This window comes from Patella vulgata, chromosome 4 (genome assembly GCF_932274485.2).
Source record: "Patella vulgata chromosome 4, xgPatVulg1.2, whole genome shotgun sequence".
In the NCBI taxonomy this organism is placed as follows: domain Eukaryota; kingdom Metazoa; phylum Mollusca; class Gastropoda; family Patellidae; genus Patella; species Patella vulgata.
Window position 1 is genome coordinate 21,526,224 of NC_065882.2, and position 13,794 is coordinate 21,540,017.

At 33.0% G+C, this 13,794-nt stretch overlaps 1 protein-coding gene across 4 annotated transcripts in view; it reads left to right on the top strand.

Moving 5' to 3' along the window:
- The window catches only part of LOC126819335 (brefeldin A-inhibited guanine nucleotide-exchange protein 1), a 38,243-nt gene that overhangs the window by 5,055 nt on the left and 19,394 nt on the right, over window positions 1–13,794 (top strand). For 2 of the 4 annotated variants that reach the window (XM_050547311.2, XM_050547313.2), the window contains exons 5-20: window positions 414–593; window positions 1,560–1,667; window positions 2,042–2,120; window positions 2,499–2,567; window positions 4,969–5,112; window positions 7,830–7,998; window positions 8,404–8,638; window positions 9,075–9,174; window positions 9,297–9,419; window positions 9,618–9,743; window positions 10,019–10,208; window positions 10,377–10,488; window positions 10,787–10,821; window positions 11,021–11,191; window positions 12,458–12,542; window positions 13,622–13,787. In XM_050547311.2, coding sequence (XP_050403268.1) covers window positions 414–593; window positions 1,560–1,667; window positions 2,042–2,120; window positions 2,499–2,567; window positions 4,969–5,112; window positions 7,830–7,998; window positions 8,404–8,638; window positions 9,075–9,174; window positions 9,297–9,419; window positions 9,618–9,743; window positions 10,019–10,208; window positions 10,377–10,488; window positions 10,787–10,821; window positions 11,021–11,191; window positions 12,458–12,542; window positions 13,622–13,787 — 2,092 coding nt within the window. The remainder of the gene's footprint in view (window positions 1–413; window positions 594–1,559; window positions 1,668–2,041; window positions 2,121–2,498; window positions 2,568–4,968; window positions 5,113–7,829; window positions 7,999–8,403; window positions 8,639–9,074; window positions 9,175–9,296; window positions 9,420–9,617; window positions 9,744–10,018; window positions 10,209–10,376; window positions 10,489–10,786; window positions 10,822–11,020; window positions 11,192–12,457; window positions 12,543–13,621; window positions 13,788–13,794) is intronic. The other 2 variants (XM_050547314.2, XM_050547316.2) reach the window with 2 other exon arrangements.

Consider the following 13,794-nt stretch of genomic DNA (forward strand, 5'->3'; position numbering starts at 1 on the left):
GCTATTGTGCAACATATATTTTAATTTATGAAATTTTTATTAAATGTGAATAAATCGCGAACGCCGGTTACCGTTGGGTTTTCAATGACCAAGTAACCAACATAAGTTATTGCTGAAATAGAAACAGCATTAAACTCAAAAATTTTAAATTCCATCTCAATTAATAATGAATAATTACCTCATGTAGCATGTATAGTTCACAAACACAGGTCATGAGAAACAAACAATTAATTAACCACAGTCTAAGCATAAAACATTACCATGAACAATTGAACATTGATAATAAAAAAAATTGTTATTTAAATAAAAATCACCAACGGTAAGGGATTTTTTTACAAACAGCAGAACTGCCAGCATGATGGATTGTTTATTAGTTTCTAATAATATTCATTGTTTTTGTTTTTCCTCCTCAGGCATTGTTGACAGTTGTAACATCCAATAATTGTGAGATACATGAAGGCACTGTTCTCCAGACCGTTAGAACATGTTATAATATATATCTTGCTAGTAAAAACCTGGTTAACCAGACCACGGCTAAAGCGACTCTAACTCAGATGTTAAGTGTAATATTTATTCGTATGGAATCACAAGCTGTAAGTTATGCTTTAATTCAGTTTTTCTTTATAAATTATAATTTATTAGTACAGTAAAGGAAATCAGTGTATTTGAAATAAATGCCACATCTGGATAATTATTAGACCTTCAGGGGGGTTGGATTGCTGAATGGTTAGCATGTGCGCGCTGTATCATAAAGTCTGTCATTGAGTCAACTGGCATGGTTTCGATTCCCCGGTTGTACGTGGCAAGGAGTAGGGTCGCCTGTCCAACCTCGTGGGTTTTCTCTGGGTCCTCTGGTGCCCTCCCACTGCTAAAGACCCCTACACGCAAGCGAATTATGGAAATAAAATTGAACCATATGTTAGTCCCGTAAAGACCTAGTTTATGTCGAGTGGACGTTAAACCCCATTTCTCTCTCTCTCTATTAGACCTTCATTAACTGAAGGTTGAAACTATATTTGAGCTTACTGTGTGTGAAAAAGAAGTCACTATTCAAGGAAATGAAATGAAATGGGGTTTAACGTCCTACTGTTCTGCTCCTAACCTGGGCTAATGAAGGCGGGCTTACGCCATACAGTGTGCTATGAGGGAAATTTTGCTCGGGGAGCGGTGCTACGGCCTACTCTTATATCGAATTCCAACTGCCAAGGGATCTTTTACGTGCATGTCAATGTGTACACGGGACCTTGTTTTTTTGTACCATCCGAACGACTAGACAGCTGTCCTTGGCAGGCCCTCCATTCCGCATCACTGACAGGGGAAACCACGCCGGAAAATCTGAATGAACTTTCTCGGCCAATGCAGGGATCGAACACCGACTATTCAAGGAATTGTTCAAATGAAATGTAAATTAGTAGGCATTGTATTTTGTTGTAATTTTTAAGAAAGTTCATACAAGAACAGGCGTGGAGGGTGGTCATAACGTGTGCGCTTTAGAAATCTATAGGGGTTAGCTACAAATATTTTTTTCAGTAATGATTTCTCTATATATTTTTTTAAAGGAAAATGATAAAAAGGAAGAAGAGAAGACAAATAGTGTAAGTGAGAAAGACACATCAGAAATACCTATAATCAATATTGAAAAAGAACCAGATTCTAATGAAATAAAGGTAGATGGGTTTGTCTGACAATATAACAGGAATTTAAACATGTTATATTTACATAGTTTGACAGGAACAATTTTAGTTTTTACATACCCACAGTTTATATTGATGTCACCCCCTGTCTGTCCCTCCATTTGTCATTCACATTTCTTTTCGTGAGTCATTATTATACAAAAATTTCTCAAAATAAATACTAAGGAATATAGATCAAATTGGAGGTTATATATACTTTCAAACTTAATGACGCCTCTTGTTAGGTATGTTTAAGAGTAAAATATCATTGAAGATATGAGAATGGACCACAAATTATCATCTATATTATTATCAAAAACTCTATATGATATAATTCTTAGTGTATAAATTTTGATTAATTATTCCAGACAACTGAAGATGATGGCAATAAAACAGGAGATGAAGAGGACAAAGGAGAGAGTGAAGAAAAAACTGAGAATGGTGAAGGTAGGCCTCTTATTTACAATAAATATGAGCCTGTTGTCATTACAACAATTAATATAGAAATCACTTCATCAAAAATATTTGATTAAACTTAAAGTGGTTGTCTGGATATGGATCGGAATGCACAACATAATTCTAACTACTTATCTCGTAAAGCTGGTGCTTATATAGTTACTTCAATGCATGTAATAATAGTAATTTGCTATTGTAGTTGGTTCTGTTTCCATTATTAGTTTCAAATTGAAGATTTTAGTTACATTGTGTTTGTAAACAATATACTAGGGTATTCAGTTGTAAGGTCGAGAATATATTTTCTATCATTTGAGCAACAGATATAGGTATCTACTCATACTCTTACTATAATAATATTATATATTTTAGAAGAAGAAGAAAGTAGTGAAGATATAGTACGCTGTATATTAGATGATATAATAGATCAAGTGACAGATGGTAAGTTATATATTACACTATTACACATTTACAAACTAATCACTTGATTTATTCCAGTTTTGTAATTTTTTTAGGTTTTTTTACAATTTATATTATTACTATGTTATCTTGTGAATCTGGCTTTGTTTTTATACGCCCACATTGAAATGTTGTCGTATATTGTTGTCGCCCCCGTCCGGCGGTCCGGCGTCCACAATTGCTTGTGGATGCTCTAGAGGCTAAAGTTAATATCCGATTGATTTAAATTTATATACAGTGTTTAAGGTCATGAGACGAAGAAGCCTATTGATTTTCAGCGATTTCTGATAATTACTGCCAGAGTTATGGCCCTTGATCACTTCAAAAAATCTTGTAAATGCTCTAGAGGCTAAAGTTAATATCCGATTGACTTTAAATTTATACACAGTGTTTGAGGTCATGAGACAAAGAATCATTGATTTTTAGCGATTTCCGATAACCAAAGTTATTGCTTTTGATCACTTTGAAAGATCTTGCGATGTCTAGAGGCTAAAGTTATCATCCGATTAACTTCAGATTGATACACAGAGTTTAAGGTCTTGAGATGAACAAGTATGTTGATTTTCAGTGAACTTTGATAACTTGAACAGCTAAATCCATGATATTAAATGTTTCGTATACTAAATGTTAGCATGGGACAGAACTTTATAAAAACCAAACAAATTCTAATGGTTTTTTGATACTTACTTCATGAGTTGTTACTCTTAATCAGATTTTAATGTATGATAAATGTTTCATTACCGGACGATTTAGCTGCTTTGGGCGTATGTTTCGTTGCCTGGCAACCTATCTTTGTTCTTTTTTTAAAGTGATAGAATGATTTTCACTGTGATGATTTTTATATGCCTGCATTTTGATGTGGTCTTATATTGCTGTCACACTGTCCGTCCATCTGTTGTTACATGTCTGTTTATCTCAAGGCTACAATAATTCATATCTGTCTGAAATTGATATGGGTTCTCTATTGATTTTCAATAATCACTGCCATCATTTTAAATCTGGTTTGAACTTTTTGGGGCAGGACATTTCTGGTGCTGGACAGAGAGCCTGGCAAGGAACAATGTCTAATTATTGAAATGATTTGCACACAGAGGCCCTATGTACATGATGAGTCCTAGTGGGCGTATGTTTTGCTGCTTGGCAACCTATGTTTTGATAACTAATAATTTATTGATATAGATGATTTTGATAATAAGCATGTAGTGAGCACATGTAAAACCATTTCCTTGCAGCATTAAAGCATTTTAATTCAAATTAACCACACTTGATTGAATGAGTTTTATGAAATTCAGTGTAGAAAACTTATCCTCCTTTTTATTAATTTAATTTCTTTATTGCCCCCTGCCTTTCGTAGAAAGCAGGGGACTGTTAAAATGAGTCTGTCCGTCACACTTTTGAGACACAATAACTCTCCTTCTAATTGAGCTAGAATATAGTTGTTTATTAGGTGAATGTCTTGATGGTGTTCGCCGTTCGGAGATAAGCATTTTCTGATTAGGTTAAGCAATTTGATAGGTTGATGCTTTGGGACACGATAAATTTGGTTCTAATTAAGTGAGAGTGATGGAACTTGGTATATGGTTTCAATACCTTGACTAAGTTCGATAATGAGGAGCCACGCTGGCTAAGTGGGTAAGTAGAGACTTCAGTCTGGTTAGTCAAGACTTTGGAACATTAATAACTATCCTTCTGATTAGGGTAAAATGTTCAAACTCTTGTGTAGGTCTCTATTAGGTGAATGCCTTGACAGTGTTCGATCATGTGCATTTTCCACTAAGGCTAAGCAGAGATAACCAATTTGATTGGTTGAGACTTTGGAACATGACAACTTTGGTGAGAGTGATGAAACTCATATAGATTCATTAAAAATCAATACCTTGACTAAGTTTGATGATGAGAATTTCTGCTTTGGCTAAGTAGTGATAAGAAATTTGATTAGTCAAGACTTCGGAACGTAACAACTCTGCTTTTGAGGTAGAATGTTTAAACTTGGTGTAGATGTTTATTAGGTGAATGTCTTGACTGAGTTAAATGATTAACATTTTCCACTAAAGCTAAGCGGAGCTAAGCAATTTCATTGGTCGATGCTTTGGGACAATACAACTTTGATTCTAACTTATGGAGAGTGATGTAAACTTAGTGTATAGTTTCTCTACCAGGTACTTCAAAACCTTAACCGAGTTCGATTGTGAACATTTTTTGTTCAGACTAAGTATAGCTAATCAGTTTGATAGCTCGATACTTTTCAAAAAGATAAATGGGCAATTAATTAATATGTACCATCTATTTATTTTGGGATTACGGCGGGGAACATCGGCCCCACTGTTGGTTTTTGGTTTTTTTTGGATTGATTGATGGGTCCCATTTTATCCCTTTTATTTAGCCAAAACTGAGGAGGTTTCTTCTAAAGATTCAAATGTCTCTCCAGAGGGTAAAAGTTCTGAGGAAACATCACAAGAAAGCCCAAAGGCAACAACCCCTGTGACCCCAACTACCCCTCTTCCTTCAGACCCAACAAGAGGTGGAGGTAATATTGATGAAAGACATTTCTTGTCCTAGTAGCTTGTCCTGTTGCTTGCTTGTCTTGTGTTATTGCTTACATAATAGATATGTGTTACCATTCTGTCTAATCTATACTATAATGTAAAACAACAAATTTATTTGTGTTAAAAAAAATTTCCAATTGAAACGGTTTGATTTAGGGAGTAACTATTCAGGCATAATTTTCTTATATACAGAACATAAATGCATATTGAACTTCATGTGATTTCCTTATGTTCAAAATTTAACTCATAATTTCTTGTTTTACAATATAACCTAACTAATATATTGCACATAGCCAAATGCTTTTGAATATACGTACAGATATCAATGTGATCTTTTTTTACTTTCAATGGCCTCCATTTCATATAGATCTGGGAAGTCATAATTTTTTTTAACCTATCACTGTTATTAACATCCACCAAAGAAAAATAGATTTTATCAGTTTTATATATGATGGAAGTGAATAAAAGGAATACACTTTGTAAGGAAGTAGACTTTTTGGGATTGGTTTGGCAATGTGTGGTAATTACTGGCAGGGGAATGACAACCGCGTAATGTTTATCTTTCTAGTGAGTCAAGTTATTTCCAAATAGCTATTCCGAGGTTGTCTCTTGATTAATTATCTATTTAAAAAAAAGTATCTGACAGTAAATAGATGTAATTGACGCCCTACTATTCAGACCCGTAGCTAGCGTGGGGGCAAGGGGGGGCAGCCCAACCATTGTCACCCAGCTATATAAGGTGCCCAGCCCCATACTGATATGGACATGGTGGTCGTTGGCTTCATATTGTGTCCAATTGAAGGGGGTTTTCGGTAGCTACGGGCCTGCTATTGCCTTCTGTGTCTTCTTAAATTGTATCTAACTTTAGCTGTGTCTATAATATTATTCAGTCAAAATTTGGGCTAACAATGTCATTCATTACTAATATTAAAGATATTAGTAGATTCGATAATGAGTTGGCAGTTCTCACTATAATAGTTAAAAACTAGATAATGTTAAGGCAATTTGCTGAAAATTTCATTCAAATTGATTCTCTATGAACCAAGAACTAAGCGATTGAAATTTCCACCTAGCCCCGATCATCATTACTAAAGTCAGTACGATAAACAGCATAGTCTCAATTATCCATTTAATCGTTAAATCGTGAAGGAAAGTTATGCAGTAAATCGACCAATAATCCACTAAAGATCGCAGGCTAGCGATGCCATCTAGAGTTGATTGTGGTCTGGATAGGTTAATTAATGTCTAATTAATAATTTAGTTAACATGTCAGGCCTAAAGAAAGACCTGCAATAGACAGATTTAGCTCCTGCATAATGTATGTTTAATCATATATATAGGACTTGTTGCAATGCAGACATCATAATTACATACAGACGAAAGATGATATTTTTTCATTTAATTCAACTTGGAATGTATTGTTTCATCTCTACTTATATCTTATTCAATTCTTCATTTGGAACTATCTATATATATATATATATGTATGGAGTCATCAGATGATATTACTGTCTTTAATAATATTTGGACAATATGATTTTATTGGTGTTAGTGCAGAAAGTTCCTGATTTTTTAAATAGCCTAGTTTGAATATCTTCATTACATTTGATCTAGTTAAATTACATCTAGTTATAACTTACTTAAACTTACTGCGTTTTTATTTCTGACTACATGTATCTTCAAATTTGTACATCTACTATCTCCTATGTATCATGTGTTTAGTTTCAACTCGTTCTTCTATGCTAAAACATCTTCAAGCTTATACCGATCAAGGTATTAAGAAAATTTGAGATCTTAAAATCAAAATTCCCTCATTGTTTCAAAGTAAATGTTTTTGTGTAGTAAATGTGTATATTGATTGTGTATATTTTGCATGACTATGGTTTTATAAGAACGTCAGGTTAATCAGTTACATTTCGTTTTATTTTTTACGTACATCTGAAATACCTTCTGGGAACACAGTCTTCTGATCATGTAAATTTCTTAACCAATCAAATTGTCTGTATTGATATATGGAGCTTTGATATGTGGGGAATTATGGGAATTTTAAAACCCACATTGTAAGTGTGAGTGTGCACTGTCACTGGACAAACTTGATTTGGAAGTGAATAAATGTAGGGTGAAAATAAATGAAATGAAACTGTTTTAATTAGATTAGAAATCTGTAGATTATGATAATTGTTATTAATATATTTAAAATTTTTCTAGAATTAATTGTGATATATGTTCATTATTTAGACTAACTGCTAGGCTTTGATGCTGGATTAGTATATGTATTGCTTTAAGTGGAGATAGCAATAGTTAGATGTTCAATTTCTATTTCTGTTGCTTCTATGTGCACACATGTATTTTATTCAACAGATTACAATAAAATGTTTGAATAATAGTTACATAGTAGTATCTTGTTTAAGTTTAATTGAAATAGAAATAATACCTTTTGAGCCTTGTTTTAGGTTTCATTTTTTCTAGTTATACTATAGACTCTTGAAAATATTTTCATTTTTCATTTTTAAAAGTGCTCATACTGTTGTTGTATTTTGATATAGAAATGAAGGCAGGAAACTAATAAGCATGCACTAGAAATGTTTGCATTGATCTGAATTGAAAAATATGAGATTATTAATTTTTCTAGTAATCCTAAAAGAATCTATGCCGATATTCCTTAATTTGTATCATATTTCCTAAATTCTGATTACAGGGTTAGCGAGGATGACATCAGATGATAATATTGATGTAGAGGTCTCTGAAGGTCCAGATCAAATGCATGGAGCATTTAGTCATATTTTACAAAAAGATGCTTTTCTTGTGTTCCGAAGTCTGTGTAAATTATCCATGAAACCATTAGCAGATGGCCCACCTGATCCAAAGTAAGAATTTATTGCAGTTGTGTTTCTTTAACTAAATGTCTACCATTAAATGTTAATGTAAAAAATTGTGATACAGATTGTGATTTAGTTTTTGAGATTGTTTTGTTGTACTTCCTTCAAGTTCCTTGAAAATAAAGATAATAAAGGCAGGGGTGGTATTTGATTCAGTACTCAATAAGATTACCAAGGATGTTAGCCATTCAGCATTATGAGCATTAAGTATCATATACATCCTATGTCCAGATTTGGGTTTTATCTCCATTACTGTAGTTTCAAATATTTTCATGTATGCCCTAAGTGATAACCTTTAGCTAGTGCATACATGTACATGTACATCTCTTCTAGCTTTGTTTCTACATTCAAAAAACTTAAACTGAATATAGTTACCATTTTCCTTTATTTCAGATCTCATGAATTGCGCTCAAAGATTCTGTCACTACAGCTTCTGTTATCAATACTGCAGAATGCTGGTCCAGTGTTCCGTACTAATGAGATGTTTATTAATGCCATAAAACAATATCTTTGTGTAGCATTGTCTAAAAATGGTGTCAGTGCTGTTCCAGATGTTTTTGAGCTGTCATTAGCCATTTTCTTAACTCTTCTCTCCAACTTTAAACAACACTTGAAAATGCAGATTGAGGTATGATAGATCACTCTGTTTAAGTATTCATAAAGAATAATTCATGTATACTTACTTAGACTAAAGGTTTTTAAAGTTTAGAATAAATTTATATTACAGTTTAGAATAAATTTGTATTAAAATTTAGAATAAATTTGTATTACAGTTTAGAATAAATTTGTATTACAGTTTAGAATGAATTGGTATTAAAATTTAGAATAAATTTGTATTAAAGTTTAGAATACATTTGTATTAAAGTTTACAATAAATTTGTATTACAGTTTACAATAAATTTGTATTAACGTTTACAATAAATTTGTATTACAGTTTCAAATAAATTTGTATTAAAGTTTACAATAAATTTGTATTACAGTGTACAATAGATTTATATTAATATTTTGATTGAATTTATCTTAAATTTAGTATAAATTCATATTCAAATTTGATATTATTTCAGGTATTTTTCAAGGAGATATTTTTGTATATATTAGAAACTCCTAGCAGCTCTTTTGAACATAAATGGATGGTTATTCAGGCACTAACAAGAATATGTGCTGGTGAGTACACATTGTATATTTGGGGAAAAACCTATTATTTGATTTTAGCATAGCATGTAATAATAAATATATAATAATCTCTGATTATGGAATACTGAAATATATTTTTGTATTCTTTTTAGATGCCCAGTGTGTTGTAGATATATATTTGAACTATGATTGTGATTTAGCATTAGCTAATATATTTGAACGACTGGTAAATGATCTGTCCAAAATAGCGCAAGGTAGACATGCCATGGAACTTGGTAAGTATTTATCAAAGAATACCAAATTCAGCTATTGAACGAACATCTGAGTTTTCACAGACAGAGAAATTCAATAAATTGAATAAAGTCTCTCTCTTCGTTTACAAATATACACCAAATAATGAATCGATTGCATTTAACTGGATGTAGTAAAGTATGCTGATTGCCTTATACAAGTATTTAATTAAAAAATTCCAGGAGCTACACCAAACCAAGAAAAGAGTATGAGAATAAAAGGATTAGAATGTTTGGTATCGATATTAAAATGTATGGTAGAATGGAGTAAAGATCTTTATATTAATCCTCATTCACAATCCAATCTTGGTAAGTTCCAAGCTTATTTTGATCGTTTAAATTTAATCAAACCTCCAATAGTTTTTGAATAATGACTTAGAATATTCAAATAGTAATACTAGTATTAAGTAAATCGTATGCATCATTTTTTGTTTATGTTATAATCAAGTGATCTCAGGTCCTGTGGCACAGAAAATAAGATTATAATGACAAAAACAGATCATTTGTTCACCTTTATATGCCATGAGCTTAGTCGAGACTCTAGAGTGCACCACAGATATATTTGTATTTTATTTTATTTTCAGGACAAGACAATAAACCATATACAGAAACAGACAGTGATTCTGGTAAAGGTACTATGACTAGTTATGGTAGTTCTAATTCTCTTAGTTCTAATAATAGTACACCATCTACAGCTGTACATGTCACTGACAACCCAGAACAATTTGAAGTGATTAAACAACAGAAAGAAATCATGGAGAATGGAATAGAAATGTAAGTTTGATTTCTCTCTCTTTGTTTCTCTGATTTATTTATTTGAGGCCAGCAGTAAGAAGAGACAAGTGTGTTCAGAAACTTATTGCTTTGTAACAACTTCTCTGGCTTATTTCATGAAGCGAACATTTAAAAATTATGTTAAAATTCATGTGTTTCTTTTGTTAGATTTCACAAAAAACCTTTGAAAGGTTTAGCCTATTTACAAGAACAAGGCATGCTGGGGAAATCACCAGACGACATTGCAGAGTTATTTCACTCTGAAGAGAGATTAGATAAGGTTGGTATTAGTAGCAAAGTTGAGATTAGCCCAACATTAAAATTACATATTCTTGATATTGTTTTAGGTAATTAAAATTGCCCTATAGTTTTATTAGTTTTCTTTCCATTTGGGCCGAAGTGGGTCACTACAAGGTTGAACAGTATGGAAAAAAATTGATGCAGGTAACGGAGAGAAGAGTAGTGTGGAGTAGCAATATTGTTTCCACAGCCAATATTCTTATAATAGAAATGCACTGTTTTAAATGTTTAAATACAGCAGAGAGTGCAGTGTTAAATCAATATCCCTTTATTTTCAGACTGCCATTGGAGATTTCCTTGGAGAAAATGAAAAGTAAGAACAACTTTATTATTGCAAGTATATGAAATAGGAATTCATTTCAAAATGAATTTTGAGTCAGATCAAATGATTCCTATTGTGTGAAACAGTGAAAATAGCTTGTACTACATTTTATCTGCTTAGAAACAACTTTGTAGTGAAATATAAATTAAAAAACTGACATTTAATGGGTAATTTTAAATCCTTATTTCAGATTTAATAAAGAAGTTATGTATGCTTATGTTGATCAAATCAACTTCTGTGAGATGGACTTTGTATCTGGTTTGAGGAAATTCCTGGAAGGGTTCCGATTACCTGGAGAGGCTCAGAAAATTGATCGATTGATGGAAAAATTTGCTTCACGTTATTGTGAATGTAACCAAAAGTAAGTTTAATTAAGACTTCTTTAAGACAGCATATTCTCTGATTCCATTCAGATAGCTATTGAATAAATGTACTGTTTTAAACTTTTTTTTATTAACAGATTTTGACGTTTTGAGAGGAACAGTGTGTTTTGCCATCATTAATAACAAGAAATCTATGGCATCATTTTCTGAATAAGAATTAGAATCGTATGAGAGATACGATAACGAGTTGGCGGCTCTCACTATAATAGTTTAAAACTAGATAATGTAAAGGCAATTTGCTGAAAATTTCGTTCAAATTGATTCACTATGAACCGAGAACAAAGCGATTGAATTTCCGCCTAGCCTTGATCATCATTACTAAAGTCAGTATGATAAACAGCATAGTCTCGATTATCCATTTAATCGTTAAATCGTGAAGGAAAGTTATGCAGTAAATCGGCTCATAATCCACTAAAGATCGCAGGCTAGCATAACCATCTAGAGTTGATTATGGTCTGGATATGTTAATTTATGTCTAATTAATAATATAGATAACATTTCAGGCCTAAAGAAAGACCTGCAATTGGCAGATTTAGCTCTTGCATAATGTATGTTTAATTGTTGCATGCAATAAGCTGACATCTGTTCAGCATGTATTACTTTCTGATTATTAAAAACCATATCAGTGACCTGTTTGATGTGGCTACTTCTGGCATATACTTTACATACTTCTACTAATTATTGATCGCTTTAATATTATGATTTATTATGGAGAAAAGATAACCGAAGGGAATTGAATCAATTACAGCCACATTCCCTGAATACTTTAAGTGGAAAAGTTTGGTTTAAAAGATGTTTAAAACCCTTGAACAGAAATGAAATGAGATGGAGTTTTAACGTCCTACTGTTCTGCTCCGAACTGGGCTAATGAAGACGGGCATACACCATACTTTGTGCTATGAAGGAAATTTTGCCCGGACAGCGGCACTACGACCAACTCTTATATTGAATTCCAACTGCCAATGTGTACACAGGACCTCGGTTTTCCATCCCATCCGAACGACTAGACAGCTGTCCTTGTCAGTTGCTCCGTCCTGCATTACTGACATGGGGGGAAAAACCCCTTGAACAGAGTAACTAATCAAATCAAATAGAATACAAAGTACATGCATATTTTTCACCAGATTTCTAGTTAGCTATCTACTAATTCGGCCTAAACAGTGATTATTTTTATCGGGATTTCAAAATATTGACCATGTTTTAACTTATAACTGTTATTGATTATATATTATTCTATATTACAGTACTGAGTTATTTGCTAGTGCTGATACAGCTTATGTGTTAGCATATTCTATCATAATGTTAACAACTGATCTCCACAGTACACAGGTAAAATTATAATCTTTATTAATCATTGATTTCTTAAGATTCCTGTATTTTATACCAAGGGCATGTTTGTTAGATGAATATTCTTATCTGGATTCATTTATTTATTTACTTATTTATTTATTTACTTTAAAATATTTTTGTTATATTTAGAGTGTTGGAATTTTTCACCTTGGAGTTAACTTCATGTTTTATTCTTGTAGTGAAGAATTGTGAACTTAATTTTTATTTTGACCACAAATAAAATGAACTGCAGTGGAATTAAGAATGAATGCAAAATTAAAATTGAATAGTATCCATTTCAATCATACACACCCTTAATATTGTCTATATTTGGGGGGGTTGGATGGCCGAATGGTTAGCACGTGCTTGCTGTATCATACGGCCTGTCATTGAGTCAACTGGCGTGGTTTCGAATCCCCAGTTGTACGTGACAAGGAGTAGGGTCGCCTGTCCAACCTCGTGGGTTATCTCCGGGTCCTCCGGTTTCCTCCCACTGCTAAAGACCCCTACGCGCAAGTGAATTAATGAAATAAAATTAACCATATGATAGTCCCGAAATGACCTAGTTTGTGTCGAGTGGACGTTAAACCCCATTTCTCTCTCTCTTCTCTATATTTTCTAGAACGAAAATTGATTTGGGTTATCTGTATACCCGTATGTATATAAAGGTTATCTACCTGATCTACTGGGTTTTCTTTGGGTTTCTTTACTCTGTATGGGGGGGTTGGATGGCCGAATGGTTAGCACTTGCGCGCTGTATCATAAAGCCTGTCATTGAGTCAACTGGCGTGGTATCGAATCCGCGGTTGTACGTGACAAGGAGTCGGGTCGCCTGTCCAACCTCGTGGGTTTTCTCCAGGTCTTCCAGTTTCCTCCCACTGCTAAAGACCCCTACGCGCAAACGAATTATTGAAATAAAATTAAAACCACATGTTAGTCCCGAAATGACCCAGTTTGTGTCGAGTGGACGTTACACCCCATTTCTCTCTCTCTCTTACTCTGTTTTACCATATGCTTGTCTCGAAATTACTTAGTTGTGTTTTAACAAGAATTCACATATCTTCCTATTTTTATTATAGATTAAACGTGAACATAAGATGACAAAAGAACAGTATATCAGAATGAATCGTGGTATAAATGATAGTAAAGATTTACCAGAAGACTATCTTGTTGCTATCTATGATGAAATATCTGGTAATGAGATCAAAATGAAAACTGGTGGCCAAAAACCGAGTAAAGTAACCAGTAAGTA